General features: G+C 57.3%; 6 protein-coding genes across 6 annotated transcripts; 4 read left to right on the top strand and 2 right to left on the bottom strand.

Annotated features, from left to right (window-relative positions):
- Positions 1 to 14: 14 nt before the first annotated feature.
- Positions 15 to 1,550, top strand: E0L32_006005 (uncharacterized protein; the record flags this gene model as incomplete). Its single annotated transcript, XM_031140590.1, has 8 exons — positions 15 to 139; positions 230 to 284; positions 352 to 582; positions 653 to 855; positions 920 to 1,061; positions 1,121 to 1,206; positions 1,265 to 1,437; positions 1,498 to 1,550. 8 exons carry the CDS (start codon positions 15 to 17, stop codon positions 1,548 to 1,550), a joined length of 1,068 nt encoding a protein of 355 aa, XP_030995245.1.
- Positions 1,551 to 3,097: 1,547 nt separating this feature from the next.
- Positions 3,098 to 5,792, top strand: E0L32_006004 (uncharacterized protein; the record flags this gene model as incomplete). Its single annotated transcript, XM_031140589.1, has 3 exons — positions 3,098 to 3,320; positions 3,379 to 4,655; positions 4,731 to 5,792. 3 exons carry the CDS (start codon positions 3,098 to 3,100, stop codon positions 5,790 to 5,792), a joined length of 2,562 nt encoding a protein of 853 aa, XP_030995244.1.
- An 830-nt stretch (positions 5,793 to 6,622) lies between these two features.
- E0L32_006003 (uncharacterized protein) lies at positions 6,623 to 7,743 on the top strand (the record flags this gene model as incomplete). Its single annotated transcript, XM_031140588.1, has 2 exons — positions 6,623 to 7,390; positions 7,459 to 7,743. 2 exons carry the CDS (start codon positions 6,623 to 6,625, stop codon positions 7,741 to 7,743), a joined length of 1,053 nt encoding a protein of 350 aa, XP_030995243.1.
- A 195-nt stretch (positions 7,744 to 7,938) lies between these two features.
- On the bottom strand, positions 7,939 to 9,754 carry E0L32_006002 (uncharacterized protein; the record flags this gene model as incomplete). The annotated part of the gene is made up of 3 exons (XM_031140587.1): positions 7,939 to 8,679; positions 8,766 to 9,591; positions 9,678 to 9,754. The coding sequence occupies 3 exons, from the start codon at positions 9,752 to 9,754 to the stop codon at positions 7,939 to 7,941; spliced, it is 1,644 nt and encodes a 547-aa protein (XP_030995242.1).
- Positions 9,755 to 12,275: 2,521 nt separating this feature from the next.
- Positions 12,276 to 13,511, bottom strand: E0L32_006001 (uncharacterized protein; the record flags this gene model as incomplete). The annotated part of the gene is made up of 1 exon (XM_031140586.1): positions 12,276 to 13,511. One exon carries the CDS (start codon positions 13,509 to 13,511, stop codon positions 12,276 to 12,278), a length of 1,236 nt encoding a protein of 411 aa, XP_030995241.1.
- Positions 13,512 to 16,290: 2,779 nt separating this feature from the next.
- On the top strand, positions 16,291 to 19,491 carry E0L32_006000 (uncharacterized protein; the record flags this gene model as incomplete). The annotated part of the gene is made up of 3 exons (XM_031140585.1): positions 16,291 to 16,415; positions 16,624 to 19,045; positions 19,126 to 19,491. The coding sequence occupies 3 exons, from the start codon at positions 16,291 to 16,293 to the stop codon at positions 19,489 to 19,491; spliced, it is 2,913 nt and encodes a 970-aa protein (XP_030995240.1).
- Positions 19,492 to 22,409: the final 2,918 nt, after the last annotated feature.

Genomic DNA, 22,409 nt, shown 5'->3' with positions numbered 1-22,409 from the left:
GCATCACCTACGAGATGTTTTGGGTTTCGCTTCTCGCCCTTGGCGCTACCGTCCAGGCAGTGCCGCAGCGTGGTGGCGCGGGTGGCCTGTCCATGTTGAGATTCGGCTGTGCCCAGTCCGTCATCGACCGAATCGACCCGTAAGTTACCCATCGCGAGGGATGCTTTTTGGGTAGGAGGCAAGGCGAACAAGGCAGAAAGGGAGTTGAGAGCTGACTGCGAACGGATAGGCTCGTCGATCCAGGCAAGATCCCGTCCCCGCATGTGCACCAGGTCGTTGGAGGAGTATGTGCAGACATCACCACCTACCAATATGCCTCCGTCGTCTAACCGTACCTCGTTCACTATCTAGAATGCCTTCAACGCAAGCATGGCATCGACCGACGTTTCGAACCTGGCTAGCTGCACTACATGCACCTTTGCCGAGGACTTCTCCAACTACTGGACGGCCGCAGTCTACTTCAGAGCTCGCAACGGCAGCTACAAGCGCGTGCCACAGATGCCCAACCAGCAGATAGGCAACGCAGACGGTGGTGTAACCGTTTATTACACTGCAACTGAGAAGGTCACTGCGTTCAAGCCCGTAAGTCATCCTCTACCACCCTGGAAATAACAGATAATGTGACGCCAGTGACTTACGTCACCTCTCGTAGGGTTTCCGCATGTTCAGCGGCGATGCCATGAGGCAGAAGTCGGCTGGTCTCGGGAGGAACATGCAGAGTTGCTACCGCTGCTTCCCGGGTCCCAACTTCCAGGCCAACACCCAGTCGCCTTGCATGGACCCCAAGATCGATAGCGAGGATTTTCCCAAGACTCCCTGCCCGGGCGGGATCCGATCTAGTGTCATCTTCCCAATGTGAGTGAACTGCCTACCTTGAAAACTCAAATATAAATAACACATGAACTAATCTATACGTTAGCTGCTGGGATGGTAAGAACCTGGATAGCCCCAACCACATCGACCACGTTTCTCCGCCCGTGGGCGGTCCGGCATCCTTCGCAGTGGTCAACGGCAAATGCCCAGCATCGCACCCGGTCAAGATCCCACAGGTTCACTACGAGGTAGGCGGTTGACTTGTATATAAATCTAGAGATCTTTGCTCACCCGATGGCTTCCGCAGATCGTTTGGGACACCAGGATGTTCGCCAACAAGGCTGACTGGCCCGAGGATGGATCTCAGCCACTTGTTCTTAGCAACGGGGATACGTACGTATCAGCCACTCTATCTCCGAGCACGTTTTGGCCTTTCCTAACACGTCTGCAGGACCGGCTACTCGCAACACGGTGACTACGTCTTCGGCTGGAAAGGCGACAGTCTCCAGAAGGCTATGGATGGGAAATGCTTCGGACCCAGCTGCAACGGTCTCAAGACTCAGGCATTCCCTGCCGCAAACAAGTGCACCCTCAAGTCCCAAGTCAGCGAGAACATGGACGGATGTAAGTTGTCCCCACTCGCGTGTGAGGTATGGAAGAAGGAACCCTGACAAGTTAAACTAGGGCTCGATAAGCTCCCGGGACAGGGCATGTCTATGTCGGGTATGGTCTTCTAAGCAATGTCGAGATATCATCGCTTTTGCAACAACCCGTTCGCCAAGTTTTAGGAGTCCTGCTATAAGTTGTGGTTGAGTGCTATTCATTCCATTTATTTTGTAACTCTTATTCCACGCAACTCTCGTTAAATTCTATCGACCGTTCTATCTTTGGCGATCGACCGCAAGTAGCTTACTAAACTCGTCTAATATACATGTCAATTGGTCTCCAAGCCTTGAAAACTAGACCAGCTCGATGAATTTAAATCCGTGTTGACCTCATGACAGTCATGTGGCTTCGATGTGTGCTGGTTCTTTGACTCTGCATCTTCTCAACTACTGCTCATCAATACGAATAGTTCGTGCCTATGAAGCGACTCAAGAGACCGGAAGTACCATTGCAAGGGCCCTTGGTTCTCCAGTGCCAATATTTTATGCTAGACCGAATTTGAGACTTCTTCAGCCAATAGAAGGACCAGGTCCCCACGACTGCAGGCAAAATATACGAGCATGGTTGCACATGTGGACCGAATCGACCAACGCTCTGCTCTTAAGTAGCGACGTTCGAAATACAATCAAAGATCTCAATCAGATAAAGCGTCAAGTGACTTACTCCTCGAGAGAGAGAGACACATTCGGCCCTTCCCAGGTTCCCGGAATCAAAACAATCGGCTACCGCCTGTTCGGGCACGGCCCGGGGCGGACATGGAAGAACTGGGAACCCTACCGAGAGATACAAGTGCGGGGTGCCGCTCCTGTGTTCCCAACCGGACCGATAGAACGGCCGCTCAAGGAATAGTTCCATGAACGAACGATGTTGCACTGGTGATCTGACCAGGGCGCAGTCGGTATGTTGATCCTTGAACATCTCAAGGGACCCGCCAAACCCCGCAAGAACAGCATCGGACTTTCCAGGAGGTTGCCCAAACCGGCAGGAGGAATAGTGGGCAGCACAGCGTTGAAATCGTGCAAACTGATGGCCGCGTGCCGCAGAGGCCTGGCTAGCGTGCGGCACATCCCTTCGGACTCGGGCTCGCAAGTGATGGTTACATCAGATGCCAATTTGGTAACAGAAGTACTTGGCGTTCATTAGACTCACCGGCGGAAGGGAGTGAAATAATATATGTGACACTCAATAGCTTGATATGCATTGTTAGCATTGAGGTATCTCTTGATGAACTTCCCTCGCCCATTCTATGCTCTACTTGCCCCGACTTGGGGGTCCCGGATCAGCGCTGCCTGGGCAGGATGTGGCAAGACGCGGTACCTGACATAGCGGAAGCCGGGGGTACCCTCTTTTAATAGGTCGTAGGATTGCAGCAGAAATAACTTTTGAGGCCATGCTGCCTGATGATGCTGCCACCAATCCCGAGCCCACGCGCTGACGATCCTCACCCAATTGCCATCCTCTGAACCCTGTCGATAGAAAAAGATAAATACAGTCATGGCGCACACCTCATTCACCTCTATGTAGTCCTCGAACCACTCCTCCGAACAGGCACGAGCCGAAGGACTCCGTACTTTTTCCGTTCACCTCGAACGGGGTTTGAGATTTTGTTGCCGCTACGATGGTCCGGAATATCCTGTTTGGCCTGGTCATTCTGGCCCAGGCCATGACCGGGGCCAGTCTGAAGTGCCGTGGCGATCCGTCAAAATGCCCGGGGTACAAAGCCGAGAACATCGCCAAGACTGACAGTGGTATTACTGCCGACCTGAACCTCGCCGGCGCTGCTTGCAATGCGTACAGCAGAGATTTGAAGAACTTGAAATTGCTCATTGAGTACGAGACTAGTATGTCTGCCTGATGCGATCAACTAACACGGTCATTTCACTGACATCCGTGGCCCAGAGGACCGTCTCCACGTCAAGATTTCCGATGCGGGCAACAATGTCTACCAAGTTCATGAGTCAATCTTTACACGACCCAAGAGCAACAAGGTTTCTGCCGCAGACTCGAACCTGAAGATCGACATGGTTGAGAACCCCTTCTCCTTTGTGGTCTCACGCAAGTCCTCGGGCGAGGTCCTTTTCAACACGACAGGGTCTCAGCTCATCATGGAGACGCAATACGTAAGGCTTCGGACTTCGCTCCCTCAAGACCCCAACCTCTACGGCCTCGGGGAGCACAGCGACTCCTTTCGCCTGCCGACCAAGGGGTACAAGCGGACCATGTGGAATGCCGAGTCTCCCTTTATCCCACGCAAATCCAACCTCTATGGCACTCACCCCGTCTATTTCGAGCACCGAGGCAAAGGAGGCACCCACGGTGTCTTCCTGCTCAATGCCAACGGCATGGACGTCAAGATCGACCAGGACGCCGCCGGCCAGTTCCTCGAGTACAACACGATCGGCGGCATCGTGGACATGTACTTCCTCGCGGGGCCCACGCCCAACGACGTGAGCAAGCAGTATGCCGAGGTGGCCGGCCTGCCCGTGATGCAGCAGTACTGGACGTTCGGCTACCACCAGTGCAAGTTCGGCTGGAAGAACATCGAGACGTACAACGCCGTGGTCCAGAACTACTCGGACGCGGGCATCCCGCTCGAGACGCTGTGGGGCGACATCGACTACATGGACGGCCGCGCCGACTTCACCCTCGACCCGGTCAACTTCCCGCTGCCCAAGTACCGCGAGCTCGTCGACAGGCTGCACAGCCACGACCAGCACATGGTGATGATGGTCGACCCCGCCATTCCGCAGCGCACCACCTACGAGCCCTATGTCCGTGGCAAGAAGGTCGACGCCTTCCTCAAGGCCGACGATGGGTCTGATTACTACGGCGCGCAGTGGGCGGGGACCTCGGTCTGGCCAGATTGGTTCGCGCCCAACACCAACGAGTGGTGGCAGTCGGAGATCATGCGGTTCTTCGATGCCGACAAGGGCGTCAATGTTGACGGCCTGTGGAACGACATGAACGAGGTCTCCAACTTCTGCCACGAGGACAGGTGTCCGGTCAACCAGGTCAGGAACCCCAAGAACAAGCCCAAGGAGGGTGCTGCTTTGGGCCTGCAGGAGTATCGCAATCTTGTATATCCCGCCTACAAGATCGGCAACCACCGCGGCAACCTCAGCCACCAGGCTCTGTCGACCAACGTCACCAACTTTGACGGCTCAGTCCAATACGACGTGAGTGCTCCGTCTGCTGCTTATCTACTCACTCACATGACATGATCACTGACTTGAGGACCTCTCGCTTCACAGACGCACAGCCTGTACGGCAACGGCATGGTCGCCTCCACGCGCGGCGCCCTCCTCAGGCGCCGGCCCGGCGTGCGCCCGTTCGTGCTGACGCGCGCCTCGTACGCGGGCATGGGCACGCACGGCGCGCACTGGTTCGGCGACAACAACTCGACGTGGTCGGACTACCGGATCCAGATCGCGCAGATGATCGCCTTCACGTCGGTCCACCAGGTGTCGATGGTGGGCTCCGACGTGTGCGGGTTCAACGGCGTGGCCGACGAGAAGATGTGCTCGCGGTGGGCCATGCTCGGCGCCCTGTCGCCCTTCTACCGCAACCACGCGGACCAGAGCGCGCCGCCGCAGGAGTTCTACCGGTGGCCGCTCGTGGCGCAGACGGCCAAGAAGGCCATCGACATGCGCTACCGCCTCATCGACTACTTCTACACGCACATGCAGCGGCAGACCGAGACGGGCGAGCCGGCGGTCAAGCCGCTCTTCTACCTGTACCCGGAGGACGCCAACACCTTCCCCATCGACCTGCAGTACTTCTTCGGCGACTCCCTGCTCGTCAGCCCCGTCACGGGCGACTACAGCCAGGACGTGACCTTCTACCTGCCCGACGACGTCTTCTACGACTTCTGGACGGGCGAGAAGGTCGAGGGCGCAGGCAAGACGGTCACGCGCACGGGCGTCGCGTGGGACGACATCCCGCTGCACGTGCGCGGCGGCAGCATCGTCGCCACGCGCGCGCAGTCGGCCAACACGACGGCGGCGCTGCGGACCAAGAACTTCAGCCTGCTGGTGGCCCCCGGCCGGGACGGCAAGGCGTCCGGGTCGCTGTACCTGGACGACGGCAAGAGCATCGACGTCGGGGACGCGTTCTCGCGCATCGACTTCACATGGGACGGCAGCGTGCTGCGGTCGAGCGGCAAGTTCGGGTACAAGACGGACGTGCGCATCGAGAGCGTCGTCTTCATGGGCGGGGCCAAGCAGGGCACCAAGGCGTCGGTCATGGCCGGCGAGGGCGCGGCGGCGGCGCAGGGGTCGTGGCCGCTGACCGAGGCCGTTGAGATCAAGATCTAGAGGGAGGGAGGAGGGTGTGGGTTTTGCGATTACCAAGCAGGACATCGTTGCGTATACAAGTAGGCATTCAGCCCAGGCTAGTAGCAGCTTTGCAATGCATTGCATCGCCCTTCTTTGTGTCCGGTACATCTTAGTTGCCGCGCCACGAGGTGGGTTGCCGGCAAAGATCTTCTTTTACCTGCCAACCAGGCCCAATCCCGACAGGAACAGTTCCATATGTCTCCTCTCGTGTCCACATCCGCCCACTAAGCATGCACAAGGACTGTACAAGCACTCTAATGCTCCTCCCGGCGGCCCTGCGCATCGTCTTTGGAGCCCGCGCCGGCGCCAAGTGGGCTCGCCGTGTCGGTGCAGCGGTGCAGCATTACGCAGATAGGCATAGCTCGATCGCATGAATCACGTCACCGTCTCCAGCGAATTCCAGAGAAGGGGTCCTTGGGTTTCGAAGCTTAAACTGAGCCGAGGCAGGTCCTGCGCGACTGACAAATACACCCATCACCGTTGAACAAGAATTCGCCAATTCGGGGGACACGGCGCACGCGCCACGGGGGCATCCAATGGTGGGGGAGTGTCTCATAATAAAAGAAGACATCATCATCAGATGTTGCATCACCTTCTGTTCTCAATCCTCATTCATTTCCATCATCACATTCCTCCAATTGTGCGGTGTGTTGAACTCGCAATCTTCTCAGCATCACGAAGTCAGAATAAGCTTCATTCAGATCACTTGCGTCGCATCGCCAATCCCACCATAAGCAAGACCCATTAAATAAGAAAAACCACCCTTGCACCGACATACATACATTGCATACACACGTCTTCTGCCCATCATGACCCGAAACAAGACCTTCATCTTCAAGTCCCCGCCCACCGGCTACCCCGTGCCGGGCGAGCACATCACCGTCGAGGACCGGCCCGTCGACACCTCCTCCGCGCCCGCGGGCGGCGTCCTCGCCGAGCTCCTCTACGCCTCCTACGACCCCTACCTGCGCGGCCGCATGCGCGACCCCAAGATCCCGTCCTACTCGCCGCCCTTCCAGCCCGACGCGCCCGTCGTCAACGACACCGTCGTCCGCGTGCTCAAGTCCGACAGCCCCGAGTGGAAGGAGGGCGACCTGGCCATCGCCTTCCTGCCCATCGCCGAGTACGCGCGCCTCGACGCCGACGCCCTCAAGGCGGCGCGCTTCCGCCGCGTCACCAACGACAAGGGGCTCGACCTCGCCGTCTTCCTGGGCCCGCTCGGCATGCCCGGCCTCACGGGGTACGCGGGCCTGCACCGCATCGGCAAGCCCAAGAAGGGCGAGACCGTCTTCGTGAGCTCGGCCGCCGGCGCCGTGGGGCAGGTCGTCGGCCAGGTGGCCAAGCGGGAGGGCCTGCGGGTCATCGGCTCCGTCGGCTCCGACGACAAGCTCAAGTTCATCACCGAGGAGCTCGGCTTCGACGGCGGCTTCAACTACAAGACCGAGAAGCCCGGCGACGCGCTCAAGAGGCTGGCCCCCGAGGGCATCGACATCTACTTTGAGAACGTCGGCGGCGAGCAGCTCGAGGCGGCTATCGACAACATGAAGCAGGGCGGCAGGATCCCCATCTGCGGCATGGTACGTCTCTCTTTATGTTCTTTGTCTGTTGTGATCTGGTTAGAGAGATACTGACTGCTCGGAAACAGATTTCTGACTACAACACCCCGCCCGAGAAGCGGTACGGCATCAAGAACCTGCACATGGCCATCGCCAGGCGGATTACCCTGCAGGGATTCATGGTGGGCGACAAGGAGTTCGGACCGGCATATTACCAGGAGCACCAGGAGAACGTGGGCAAGTGGATTACCGAGGGCAGCTTCCACCCCAAGATCTACGTCACGGAGGGCATCGATAATGCGGCAGAGGGCTTCGTCAACATGCTGAAGGGAGGCAACTTTGGCAAGGCCGTGCTGAAGATCAAGGCAGAGTAATTCAAACTGCCGTCTAATTACGGTACAAAACGTTTTCATTGCGATGATATCGGTATAGCTGAACAATAACAGCTCAAACGCACGATACTTGAACATCATGGATTATTATTATGAAAGAATAATGGCTAGGAATAATCTGGCTAGAAAATAAGAGAGTCCGCAGTGTGTTTCTCGCGGGACTTGGACCCCTTGTCCTTAGGCAAAGAAAGTGACCTTTCTCCTAGTCTCCTGCACCCCATCGTCCTTGATGTCCCTCGGCCGCTTGGCTGCAGCCGAGGGAGTGTAAGACGGCGAGGCCATGGTGCTGCTGCTGCTGCTGCCTGAGCCTGAGCCCCCATTCCCAACGGCGGCCGTCGCTATAGCCGTCATGTTCTTGTCCCCCGTCTTCATGAACTGCTTCTCCCGGGGCAGGCTCTCCCACACGCCCTCGGCCAGCTTCAGGTGGTCCTGCACGACCTGCTTGGGCGTGAGCGCGAGCCACTGCGCCGCGCTGATGTCGCTGAACACGGGCGCCTGCAGCACCTCGAGGAAGATGACGTCCTCGTTGCCCGTGTTCTCGACGTAGTGCGACGCCGCCTGCGGGATGTACCCGACGCTGCCGGCCGTGAAGTCAAAGGTGCGCGCCGCCTCGGGCGCCTTGAAGACGGTGACGCGCGCCGACCCCTGCAGGAAGTAGTTCCACTCGGGCGACGTCGTGTGCCAGTGGATCTCGCGCATGGCGCCCGGCTGCACGGTGACGAGCGCCGCGGCGAAGTTGGGCGCGACGGGGAAGGTCGTCGAGTCGAGGATCTTGACGGAGCCGCCGGGGACCTGGAAGGGCTCCTGCTTGGACCAGTGGTACGTCTGCGACTTGTTGGTGCCGCTCAGGGACCCGGCCGACGAGGTCAGGTTCTGGGTCTTGTCGATTTCCTTGGGCTGCGGCGTGCCGTTGAAGATCTGCACAAAACGCACGGTTATTAGCAAGTAACACATACGTCCTGACACAGTTCCTTCAAAGAGAGGAACCAAAAGTTTCAACTCACGTAAAGCTCTCCCTGAGGAATATTCTTGAACGCGCTCGGATCCGCCTCGAAATTCTTAGCCAGCACGCTGACGGGCGTCCGCAGGAACATCTCCGACACGAGAAAGGTCTCGTCCTCGCTGAAGGCGCCGTCGTCGAACACGAGCAGGAACTCGACGCCCTGCCCGAACGCCTGGATGCTGTGCGGGTAGCCCGAGGGGAAGAACCAGACGTCGCCGGCGCAGACGTCGTCGACAAACGACGCGCCGTCCGTGTCGATCGACGACACGCGCGCGCAGCCCTTGAGCACGAGCGACCACTCGTTGGCCGTGTGCCAGTGCAGCTCGCGGTAGGCGTGCGGCGCGAGGCGCATGTCCACGCCCGCCATGGCCGTCGCGCTCGGCAGCTGGTCCGTGTTCTGCTGGCGCGCCCAGCCGGCGCCCGGCTGCGAGCCGAGGCGGTTGTGCGAGAGGCCCAGCGGCCAGACGGCCTGCTCGACGGCGCCGTTGTCGGTCCCCGGCGGCGCGAAGAGGTCCGGGTTCAGGCGCTCGTAGTCGTACGTCCGCGGGCCGGGGTCCGTCGCGCCGAAGCCGCCGCGCACGGGCTGGGGCACCTCGATGCCGTCGAAGTCGAGGTAGAGCCCCAGCTTGCTGTCGGCGCCCTGCCCGTTGACGAACTGCGGGTTCTCCACGATGGCCGACTCGTCCGGGTCGGAAGTGTCCGGGTCCGGGGTGCGGCCGCCGAGGAGGTCCTCGCTCCCGCGAAGGGCGCCGGTCGCCGCGGTGACGGTCGGGATGGGCGGGCTGATCCCGCCGACGGCACCGGAGTTCTCGCCAAAGTCTCCCATTCTGGATGTGCGTCAGTGACTTTCGTCCTTGTGTGTCTATAGGATCACATGTTTGAATCATGATCCGGGGGTGTGTAAGTGACATACTGAGGAGCTGGGGCCGCCAGGGCGAAAGGCATGGCCTGGAGCAGGCCCAGGGCTAAAAGGGCTCCTTGTCTATACATGTTGTCAAGAGTTTTGCGAAAAGACTTTGGATTTTGATGCACGGTTCCGCGTGTCGTGCTGACTGCTGCCACGCACCACGCACGATAAGAATGGGAGTGAGGACGCCCTTTTATAATCCTCTCAAGGTTTATGCTCGCTGCAGCCAAACTCTACTCCTGCATGCATGTCTACATATAAGTGACATATGACAGACTCTGAGATCGTAAATATAGAAACAGATATCACATCCTCTATAGGGCGAGGCTCCATCCGCGGGGTCTTCCTGGAGGCACTGCATTAAAGTGTGATACCATGCAGCGGCGGTTGAACGATGTGACGTGGCCCTCGAAGCGAGGGCACTGTCGTTGTTCCCGTGAGAAATCCTGTCGGAACAAGAGTCGACCGATTGACTTCCACATTGCCTTCCGCATCTGGATGTTTGACTGTATACAGACGACAGTGCGGCACTTAACTCGGCATCCTGAAGCTGATCTTTCCCCCCGGCGAGGCCGTGCGATGGTTGCGGATGCACGTCTGGGGAGGGGCTCAATGACACGTACGGGTGGGGGTATTATTGTCCAACTTCATGTCCCTAGTGTTGCTTGCATCGAGTACAAAACTCCCGCGGGGAAATAAGGTGAGGGGGTAGATCTTTGTGTGTACTTTCCGGGTCAAAAGACGTGAGGCTCTGGAATCTTGGCGCAGGATGACGGACTACTATCACCCGAACAGCTTCGCTCCGTAAGACCCTCCGAAGCCCGGAACCCGAGGCCACGCCGTGGTCTGTAAGCAAAATAAGATGCTGACAGAGAAGATTAACCAGAAATAAAAAAAGGTAAGTGGTGACGCAATCACCCAGAAGGGATTCTGTCGCAAGTCCCTGCGTCCCATGTGATCTATACAAGCACAATAAATGAGTTTCCATTGGATCATACGTCAACTGCCGTTGGCGGGCGATCAGTAATTCGGATTACCACCCAGTGGGCGGAAGCCGACATATGTCCGGAAGAGGGACCTTCCTGTCGTGGAGAGCTGTGCGTACACCTCGCGCACGGTGACCAGCCCGCCTTTTCGCCGGTGGTTTTCCATTGTCATATTTGAGTCGCTGACTCTAGCCTATAACGCCCTTGCGGCTTGAATATCCGTCGGAGATAACACACCGAAATGACTATAGTCATTCTTGACACACACACACACCTCGTCAATCGGTTAGTCCAGACCTCTCTCCCTGCACTGGATATGCACCAAGTGCTGATTCCATCTGACTTGACTGCCCCTTGCCCACCCCTATAGACATGTTTCCCCGCACTCTTCAGCTAACGGTGCTGCAGCAGATGATCAATGGCTTCGTAACCGTCTTGTCGGTGGCGGCTGCACTGGTGATGGGCCAGGTCCACCGCTCAGTAAGCCAGAGGCTTAAGTCCCATGATCCTTTGCCTGTCATCATCATGTGGCCCGGACCATTATAGCCTTCAGGGTATGGTGCCGCGGGGGTCACAGACAAACTAAGTTGCCTATCTGTCGTGGATATCAAGCCATCCTGTTGAATCAGAATAAAAATCAATACGGCGGTCGACAAAGACTGGAGGTTATTAATCCATAAATTATCAACATCGGAGGCATAGTAGAGGCCTCAATAACTTGGGGGCAAAATCTCAACTGTCAGTGTGCACTGGCAGTGTAGAACGTCACGGAAGAGCAAAGCAGGCGCAACCAACAATTTGAAATGGCTTCCAGCTATCCAAAACTTTAATCCCAACAGTCAGCCAGTCCCGCTGCGTACAACTATTGCAAGCAAACGTAAAATTAGGACATCAAAATCGTCGATTGGTCAAATTGAGTATACAATAAGGGGAATAGCATCATCTCAGTTTGCAGGTCTATTCACCCATATCAGGCACTTGGTGGCGGCTCTTCGAGTTGACAGAGAAACTCTACGGTGCTGAGATCAAGTGAAGTTGATATAGATACAGCAATAGATACCCATCTCACCAAGAAGTACTTCTTTCTACTGAGATTCCCTTGGACTCACGACATGGAAATACCGTAAGATTCTTATATTTCCGTTGACAGCACCTAGATACTTCCTGTGTAGTTAATTAGGACTGAGGCAGATAACGGTCTTTGGGATGACTCAGATAACCTCGTGCTTCCTAAGTTGGGAGTTAGGTTGACTTAATCAAGTCAACCGCAGGTAATAGATTAATGTTGTCAATGTCTAAGTTTCAACTCGTAATTCATGACCCTATGAAACGACTCAGGGTACAGGCCATGGCATAACACATGGAATACAGTCTGAAGATCAACAAAATGCCGTTCGGGCTCACGTCAAATCAAATCGAGTGCAAGCCAAGAAACCCAATGGGTTTAATTATATGACAGCGACATTGAAGAAAGCAAATCTCTGAATCCAGTCTGTATTCTGGGTATGCCAACAGAAAACCAACGCAATGCGCCATTCATTATGCCAGATACGTATCTGCTCTAAGATGTCCTCTTTTCTACAAGGAGTTAAAAGCAAAGAGTCAGCCGTCTCACCCCTCACCTCCTCTTGGAAAACGCCTTGCTCGTCTTCTGCACCTTGGGTGGCGGCGCCGTCTCCACGTCGCTCTCCTCCTCGTCGGCAGACTCCTCGACGTCCTCGTGGTCCACATCGTCCTCATCCAGAGACTCTCCAGCCGCGCTGGCCCCATCATCCACCTCCATATCATCATCGTCGTCATCATCGTCCTCCAGATCGTCGTCTTCGGAATCAGAAACGCCATTGGCGATAGGGAACTCGTCCTCCTCGTCCCGCGCTCCACCCCGCGACGCACCGTTCGTGAGGCCCGCGACACCTCCGTCCTCCTCCTCACCCTCGACGTAGATGATGCCCTCCTCGGCCGCCTCGTCGTCGCTGCTGTCCTCCTCCTCCTTGGCCGCGGACCCACGCGCCCTACGCGTGCGCCGCAGCTGCATCTGGGCCTCGAGCATGTCGAGCTTGCCTTTGAGGGCGAGCAGGCTGTTGAGCCCGCGCGCGCGCTCCTCGAGCACGCGGTTCAGCTCGCCGAGGCGGCGGACGAGGTCGGGCTGCGTGGCCAGGGCGCCGCCGTGGGCGACGAGCGTCCACTGGACCCAGCTCATGAGGCTGTGCGCGCGGCCGGGCCGCCTGTGCATGCGGGCGGCGAGCTTGGTGAGCAGGGTGCCCGCGAGGGACGAGTCCATGCGCTGGATGGTGTTGCGGACGGTGTTGAGGTCCGTCGTGTGCAGGCAGGACTCGAGGAGGTCGGTGTCGTCGGTGCGCAGCGCCTGGTTGAGGACGGTGCCGAGGGAGGACGTGGCCGGGGGCGCGATCGTGCGGGATTGGAGCGCGGTCAGCGCCGTGGCGGAGTGTTGGGCAGCTAGCGAGGACGGGACCTCGACCATCTCGTTGTTGCGGACGAGGTCGCCGAAGGTGGGGGAGGTGGCCTCGGCGTCGGATCCGTCATCCTCCTGGTCTTGTTGTTTTGAGGATTGGGCGGACTTCATCTCGGTGTCGGCATTTGAATTGCTCTGTGCTGCCAGCTTCTGCTTTGATGGCTGGTCCTCCTCGTCCTCGTCCATGCTGTCCCCCGCCTCATCATAAACGCTCTCCGAGTCGCTCGAGATCTCTATCGTCTGGGCCGTTTCTGTGGGCTTGGCAGCGGAAGCTGATACCGAGGTCTTGCTCTCGTCTATCCTACTCCTTGAAGGCCCCTTGGCGCTCTGCTTGACGACGGGCTGCGCCAGCTTGGCTGCGGCCTTGCGTTTGGTGGACATGGCTCCGGGCGGTGGGATGGCTGGGAGCCGAGAAATGGAGGGGAAGAGATGGTGCGGTACAATTTAAGATGAGACGAAATGATAGTCACAAGACACTTCTAAAGATTAGAAGAAACAAATCAAATCGTAGATGAGGTGCGAGCAGATTACTTGCGTCTACCTGCCTGTTGACCCAAAGACGCCCATCGATTGAAGCGTTCAATGGCGGCCGCACTCGACTGCGGAAAATTTCTGGCTCCACTGATTGGAACTTTTTTTTCTGCCGCCCAAAGCAAGTCTCTCCGCCCGGATAAGAGATGGTCTGTGCGGCATCAAGTCTCGTGAAGAGTCATGTGACTAGTGTCAACCGTGACTAAGCGCTCACATGACCTGATGGTGAATCATCCCACCCGACGAACTCCGGTTGGAATTCAGCAACTGGTACTTATGAAGAGAACGATAACGTGATGGTTGTTCGACGTCATTGCTTGGAAACAGAAATAGCATCATCGAGAGCTGTTCAGACGCCTTTGATTGGTGTCGCAAAATCTCAAGGCAGCGACTGAAACAAGTTGATTGGACATCCCGACCTGCTGCCTTTCCTCGCACACCCGCCTCCACCATCCACCATCCTACTCTCTCGTCTTGCAGACGCCCCCTCGCATTCATGTCTCATGAGTTCCCACTATAGCTGTTCTGATTGGTAGAGAGAAGCACTAGTGCAACTGTAATCCCTGCTAGCTCGCAGTCTAGCCTGAGGAAAAACCATGGGAGTCTTGCTGAGGACCGCCTGGTTGATAGTGGGTTTCTACAAATAAGATCTCGCCCCGATTTGTCCAATTTGCGATTCTTGCCCGTGGAAAAGTCCTGGAATTCTCACCCCCCCCTCCGCCCCACCGGCTTCTTCGGCCTATATCCTGACTCCTGAGGCAGCGAACCAAGCACGGGCACACGGGCACACGAGCGCCATATTGCTTTCGGTAACCCGCCATTCCCCTTTCAGCCGAGCCCTCCCTGCACCTGCTCCCGCGATTCCTTGCATCGCGCGACGCGTCGAGACAGGACGCCTCCAAAAAAGTAAAAAAGTTCATGGAGGACCCTGATCGGCTCTTTGTGAACTGATTCTTGTGCTTCCACGACGGCCGAGTCTCCGTCACCGTCAACCGTCTATCCTTCCGTGGTCGCGTACCTGACGTCGAGCCCACTGTTTGCACGTTACTCAGGTGCAACCCGCTCGACTCGTCGTTGCTTCGTGACCCTCTCACTGACTCGACGGCTTGGCTGGACTGTGTGCGAGAGCAGGAAGCGAGGAGCTGGAGAGCGGCGGGCGACACGGGCGCACCGCAAAGATTCAGTGCAACAATAACAGCAGCAACAAAAAGAAAGTGAGTCGTACCGGACCATCGTGTCCTTTGTTTGTCCCGAGGGCGTCTTTTGGCCGCGCCGCCTTTGAATGCTGGCTCCCCCCCACCACTTGCATCTTCTTTGCACGCAACACTGCATGTGTAGGGCCCAGTAAAGGAAGTGAGTTTCTATTGTTGAAAGGCAACTTTCAGCACACTATTTCTTTGTGTGTATGGTTCAAGAATCAAAAGCAGGCTTGTGAAAGCTTCCAAGGTTCCTTTCATCATCGTCAGCACATACAAGTAGGTACACCAGTTCAGTACTCTACACAGAACAAGCTGCTGCAGCGTCCACTGTGGACCCCAGCTTAGCGGCAGGGGAACGAGGGAACAAGGCGATCGTGCACGAGCCACCGCACCCCTCAAAAATTCTGCCCAACCACAGAGCGAATCAGCGATAAGAACAGATAAACGGCGCCGGGAGCTTTGTTGAAATAAATACCTTCGTGCTTCCGACCAGGACTGACATGTGTTTTTTCTCAGAAAAGTTGGAAAAAAGGGACGTACCACCGCCCCCCTGCCAATCAGCGCCTGTACCGGAACAACTCGAGTCTCCGCCCCAGCCAACCACCGTCCAGCTCCTGCAGGGTGGATTCGGGCCCAAGCCACTTTTATTGACTCGTTTTTATTTTATTTTATTTCATGACGGTCAACCCCCCCCAAATCCCTTATAATTTTCAGGTACAGGCAGTCATCAAACCGAGGATCCGGGTTTCCAGCAGTGGACTAGACCAGCCCAAAGCCGTAACCTCAACCCCCTCCCCCCCTGCCAGCCCCCCAGCCACCCAATTATCGCTCAGCCGCCCCGGCCTTTTGCGATTTTAAACTCCCACCGCCCGGCACAAAACCCTCTGGCGCGCCACTTCCTTCTCGTCCGCCATTCACAGTGTGAGCGCATCGATTCTTACCAAAATCGCCTCGCCTCGCCTCGCCTCCCATTGCAGCCACAGTCGCAGTCGCAGTAGCAGTCGCAGTAGCAGTCGCAGTAGCAGTCGCAGTAGCAGCAATCCCCGTCCGACTCCGGCGTCGCATCCCATTCACCACGACCACGACCACGACCAACGCCCAACAAGGCTGGGTCCCGCTCTAGACCTGTTGTCAGCCTTCCTGTTCTCACCAGGCATTGGTCGCATTCATTCACTTTGCCATCACCCTCTTCACCCTCCTTTCTTCACTCCTTCCTTTGCGGCTGGTCACCTTTCACTTGGTCTGGCCACCCTCCTTCCCGCCCTGCGACGTCCTTTGGTGGTCCGTACCAAAAACATATATAAGGAGAGCGCGCGCGCGCCCACCTGCGTTTTTTTTGAATCAGGCGACACCTTACTCTCACCCGATTCTTTTTTACATGTCGCATCGCGCCATCTGATTTTCGCAATCCCATCTTCTGGATGGCATTAATGACCACCGCGCAACAACCAGACGGAGGTCTTGTCGATCAGAAGCAGCAACCAGTCGCACTCAAGATGGCTTCGCCAGACCAGTCGCTGCCCGCAGCGGCGCAACCGACAAACGGCATCAACGGGTAAGTTGCACTTGTTCCCTCTACCGCGCTCGCTGCGGCCTGTGCCCCTCTCCGCGTCATTCCGTTGTCATTGCAGCAACCTCTGGGTTGCGCATCTCGAACTGGCGCATCGAGTATCGCACATCTGTTGCAAACGCGTTTTCTTATTACTTGTCATCGCGACCCAGCTTGACTGATCGCCACCGCTAACATTCTTTGTTCTCTATAGACACACATCACCCAAGGTGGCTCCAGCTACCACATCCGCTGTCGAAGACAACACTCTGTCAAAGCTCGACGCATCGAAGGAGGAGACCGAGGCACCTACCGAGGCACCCAAGTCACCAGAGAAGACCGATGTTCAGGCGGAGGAGACGCAGAAGCAACCCGCAGCGGACGAGCCTTCACCGAAGCCCGCGGAATCGACGGAGACAACAGCTGTTGAGGCCGCGGTTCCTGCACCAGAAGCGCCCAAGGACGATCCGCCGCCAGTCGAGTCTCTTGCTCCCGCCGCCCCCAAGGATGCATCACCAGCCCCGTCCCCTTCCCTTTCTCCGCCGAAAGAGCCAGAAGCACCTGCCGCAGTTGCATCAGAGCCCAAGGCAAGCCCCGATCTGCCACCGACCGAAGAACCCTCCGAGGAGAAGTCAGCGCCGGAGCCAAAACCCGCCGAGGATGTTGATATGATCGATGCGCCGCAGCCCGAGGCACCCGCCCCGATGGAGCAGAACGAAGATGTCCAGCCCACCCAGGCGACCGAGGCCAGCGAGGCGCCGGCCCTTTCGTCTGTTGGCGAGCCCAGCCAAGATCCGACCGTCATATCAAATGCGGCCCTGGAGAACTCCCAAGAAGATGTCTCAGCACCTGCCACCGCCGATACTTCCATGACCGATGCTCCTTCGCAACCGGCACCGAAAGTTGCTCGCGAGCGCGAGGAGGATGATGTCGAGGAGCCGGTGGCCAAGCGCGCGAGGACCGAGGAAGCCGCCTCTCAACCAGAGGAATCCTCCATCTCCGCGCAGCCTCTCCTGCACTCGGCCGACGAGCCTGCCGCCCTCGATAACATCGAGGTCGAGAAGCCCCACGTCGCGCGGCCGACACGCGTTCCCGGTGAGCCTGGCAGCATGGGCGACTTCTCCCAGGACGAGAAGCCCATCTCCCAGTTTGCGAATCGCGAGATACGCAAGGTCCTGGCCAACGTCAAGAAGACCAAGGCCGGTGCGATATTCAAGGACCCAGTGAAGACTAAGTGGCCTCACTTGTGGGACGCCTATATCGCCAAAGTCGACCGCCCCGTAGATATCAGCCACCTCGAGCACGGTCTGCGACAGAATACATATGAGCGCTTTGGTCAATTCGTGGAGGAAGTCTTCCTTCTCTACGAGAATTCTCTACAGTTCAACGGTCCGCAACACGACGTCACCGGTCACGCAAAGTCGTTGGTGGAGAACATTTTCACCCGCATGGCCGAGGTGCCCGCCGAGCAGCCGGCCAAGCCGGAGCGCAACAACGCCAAGGCACAGGGCGCTCGCACTCACGAGCCCCGTGCTGCAGCCCAGGGCAGGCGCGAATCCCGCGGTGCCGCCGTCTCACCTAGTGACCAGGTAGTCGAGTCTCCCGTCTACGCCATCCCTCCCTCGGGCATGCCCATGATCCGACGCGACTCGGCCAAGGTCGACGATGACCGGCCCAAGCGGCCAATCCACCCTCCCAAGTCCAAGGATCTGGGCTACGAACCCAAGAACCTGAAGAAGAAGAAGTCTTCGCTTGATCACCGCTTCTGCGATGAAGTGTTGAAGGAGCTCCTGAAGGGGAAAAATTGGGACGCGAACCAGTTCTTCGAACGTCCCGTTGATCCCGTCCAGGATGGCGCACCCGATTACTTCAAGTTCATCAAGAAGCCGATGGACTTGCGTACCATGCAAGAGAAACTCCAGTCTGGAGAATACGACTCATTCAAAGAGTTTGACGCTGACTTCAAGCTGATCATCAAGAACTGCATCAAATTCAACGGGCCCTTGGACAACGGCCACCTGGTCACAAGTGCAGCCGCCAAGCTCCAGGATTTGTACAACGCCAAGGTCGCAGAGAAGGATCAGTGGATGGCCGCGCACGCGCCTCTGCCGACCGCCGCTAGCCCCGGCGCGGACGCCAAAGACTCTGACGAGGAGGAAGAGGCCAGCGAGCCCGAGGAGGAGGAGGCGGCGCCGGTATCCAACGCGACCATTGAAGCCCTTGCCCAGCGCCTTAAGGAGGAGCGAGACAGGCTCAGCTCTCTGATCGACGCACCACTGCCCAACATGGCTCTTATCAAGACCCAGGAGACTGTGGTGAGCATGATCACCACGCAGATAGTGGAGGAGAAGACCAAGCTCGCTCAGCAGGGCGGTCCCCGCAAGAAGGCGTCCAAGCCCAAAGCCGCCAAGGCCAAGAAGGCTGGCGGCGCGGGCGCGGCAGCCGGTGGGGGGAAGAAGGCTGCTGGAGGCGCCGGTGCTGCGAAGAAGTCCGGAGGCGGTGCAAAGAAGGCTCCCAAGGGTCGTGCGGTTATGGGCCAGCCCGAGAAGGATGCCATCACCAACGGAATCAACCTTCTTGAGGGTAGCAACCTCGAGAAGGCTATCGAGATCATCAAGAAGGATACTCACCAAGAGGTAAGACCCCCCCGAAAAGTTCCCTTTGAAACATCGTGGTCAGCCACAGACAGATGCTGACTTACCTTTCTTTTCCACAGGAGAGCGAAGATGGCGAGCTCGAGCTGGATATCGACCAGCTCTCTCAGGACGCGCTCCGGCAGCTGTACGAGCTGGTGGTCAAGCACATGCCGCACCTCAAGGTGAAGGAGGTCAAGAAGGCGCCGGCGGCGTCGGCGGCGGGCCTCGAGGGCGCCGGCAAGGGCGCCGGCCACAAGCCCAAGAAGCACAAGCCGATGGGCAAGGCCGAGCAGGAGTCGCGCATCCAGAAGCTGCAGGAGATCAAGGCCCAGTTCCAGCGGCCCGGGAGCGGCAGCCAGGAGCCGCTGCCCTCGGTCGAGGGGAACCAGGCGGCTCAGGCGTACGACAGCGACGACGAGAGCGAGGCCGACTCGGAGGAAGAGTAGATGGCCTCCGTTGTCTCCACCACGGGGCGGCGCGGTACCGGTCGTTGAGGGGTTGCTGTCTCTCGGCTCTGACGATGAGGAGCGCCTTTGCTGCTTCGATTCGACTTGAGTTTCGGGGCATGTGGTGTCTTTGTCGACTCGACTGGGCGCCGGCCTCTTCGACCTTTTTCTCTTTTTTTGCGCGCCTGCCTGGACGGTTTGTCTGCGGCCCCGCGCGACTGCAGATTGGCAACTGTCTGCTGAACATTGTGTAATGATATCCTTGTCGCAACAAACCTGTACATTAATGACTTGATCGTTTTGGGAGGGAGGGAGAGGGAGAGGGAGAAGACTTGTGCCCATCAGTACGTCGCCCTCTTGTCTGTTGGGAAACAATGAGGAACAAAATACCCCGAAAAAATGGCGCGCGTTGGGGGGAAGAATATGGAACGAAAACGAAGAAGCATCCAGGGAATGGATGGGATCTTCTGGGGAAGCCGGGGGGAAAGAGAAGAAAAGAGAAGAAGAAAAGCAAACTTTTGCCTCCATTCTTGCGCATCGCGTTTTTGCCCTTTCCCGGGGCGGGGATGGGTTCATGATCGTGGGAGGATGTTTCCCGCTTCGGTTTCTTCGGTCGACTCTTTTTTTTTGTTGTCGACGTCTCTTCTTTTCATGGCGAGCGTTGGCGTGTGTGTGATGGACACGTTGGGGGGTCTCTTTCTCTTTTTTTTGCGCTTGCTCTTCGAGGATCCGGGGAACAAGGGGGTCGTCGTCGGGATACCGGGGGGACTTTTGAGGATTTCTGGCCGACTTTGTCTGGCGGAGGACTTCTTTTTTCCATTTTCCGCGTCGGCTTGGAGGCGTAATGGCAATAGATTGATTCCCCCATGCGCTTTTTCCGAAGCACGGTCTTGACTTGCCCGCTTGGTTCGTGAAATGCGTGTTTCTTGCTGCCGTGATCGTTTTCATTAGTCGTAGTGGCAGACCCGTGGGGAAGACGTAGTGGTTGGGGTTGGATGGCCTGCTGCGAGGTCCGGGTTTGCCCCAATGGTAGAATGATCAGGATTTCGCTCGGGTGTGTTGTTCGTGCCCTAGAGGTAAGAGGGGGAGGAGAGTTAGTAAAAGTCTGCCCTTTCTTGTTCTGTCAAGCTCGGGAGGGGGAAAGCGAGAGAAGGAGGAGGTAGTTTTCTTCTGCTTTTCTCGCTGTCGTAAGATCTGCACGATCTGCGGCAAGAGACTGGTGGTGGTGCCCCACGGCCCCAAGGGCTGAGCCGCCTTGCGGAGAGGGCTGTCGGGACGGACGAGACGGGTAGACATACTAGCGAGAGAAGCTTTCTTTTGTGAAAATAAGAAACTGCTGAAATCTTGCCGTGACGGAGGGGGTTGGAGGAGAGAAGGTGTTGCAGGTGCCTCGTAGGCCTGGCTGTCGTGATGCTCATGAGGAGAATGCCCTCCCTCTCTGGGGGACAATAGAGGCGGCGGTCAAAGCCATGGCTTTCTCTCTCTCTCTGTCTCTCTCTCTTCGCAGTCTGGCCGACCGAGACGGGCAGATCTGCAGGGAAGGGAGGGCGGTATCGAGCTGTTCAGATAGGCTGGCCGATCAAATATAAAACGAGTCTGGGTGAGTAGGGGGCTGGCTTGGGAATTATCTTCGTCCATTTTTTGTGTCTCGAGCAAGGGAGAGAGAGAGCGAGGTGGTACCTAGGTTGTCTAAGGTGGAGGAGGGATGGAGCACAATGAAAATTGGGCAGAACCCCCTTTCGGGCTTCCCGCCGGACTTGGGATGACGGAGGTGTGGTTGTGGGGTTGTCTACCTATACCTAACTGACCTAAGGTACCTTACCTACCTAGGTAACTAGTTATTTTCCCATGGTGTGGGCTGGCTTCCTGGACATTTGGTTTCATTGTGTACAAGTAGGTAGGTAGGCATGCAAGTAACAAGGGAGAGAGAGACTGGAAAGATCAGAGGCGAGATTAGGGAACATGCTTGATATCAGATATAACGATTTAGATCCAAACAGCTGTGAATCGGGCTTCTTTGCATGCTGTTTCTAGGTTTCGGGTCTGAGTGGTAGGTAGTTCAGTGCTAGGACTTGGTGTGTCGGTGCGCTGTTATTCAGTGGGTTTCTTTGACTCCAGGCCTGGCTATCAGGCACAAGCAGAGTACCTACCACTTGCTTGGCTGACTGGGTGAACATTGGGCCACAGGGTATTGATTCACGCCTTGAGCTCTCGGGATGAACTAATTCCAGTCGCAGTGTCACTGGGCTCATCGCGTTGCCTAGCCGTAGGTCGATGGTAGGTAGGAGAGAGAGGGTGCATGCGGGCATAGCAGTTAGCGGACAAAGATGTGTCCAAGTCGCGGTACTCACAATGCTAGCCTAGGAGTCTTGCCGGTCGACCAGGGAGCCAATGCAATTCGAGTGTGTCCAAGGTTGCTCCTTTACCCTCCCTCCCAGACCTTATTTTTGCTGGGCCAAGCAGCTAAGCCCGACCACCGGAGCCGACAGCGCGGTTCGATGGTGATGCGTCATGTCGTCAGTGGCAGCCGGGCACCTGCCGGTGCATTTGGGGATCCGCCGACAAAGAGCAAGCCCGGCAGAGAAGGCCAGACCTCGGCCTCTCTGGTCCAGATCCTGCAACAAAAACCCCTTGCAACACCATATTTTACATGCAGTACAACTTACCGGGCCATCCAGCGAAGAGGCGCATAGGCACTGCAGCTAGCACACACATCATAACAGACTCACCGTGATCACCGCCGCCCTCCCACCACCACTGCTCCGGATACTTGTCAGTCAACCGCCATGCTCGGCCGCATCCTCATGAGCATCAGCGCCCTGGGCCTGATCGTCGGCTCCCCCTACGCCGACTTCAGCGCCTCGCACCAGTTCAACCCGCGCTGGCCGCCGCACGCAAAGTAGGTTCTTCTCGCGACG

This window comes from Thyridium curvatum (assembly GCF_004353045.1).
Source record: "Thyridium curvatum strain D216 chromosome Unknown NODE_33_length_396248_cov_80.180210, whole genome shotgun sequence".
Taxonomy (NCBI): domain Eukaryota; kingdom Fungi; phylum Ascomycota; class Sordariomycetes; order Thyridiales; family Thyridiaceae; genus Thyridium; species Thyridium curvatum.
The sequence above is the reverse complement of the archived record's forward strand: the minus strand, read 5'-3'. Positions and strand labels throughout refer to the sequence as shown.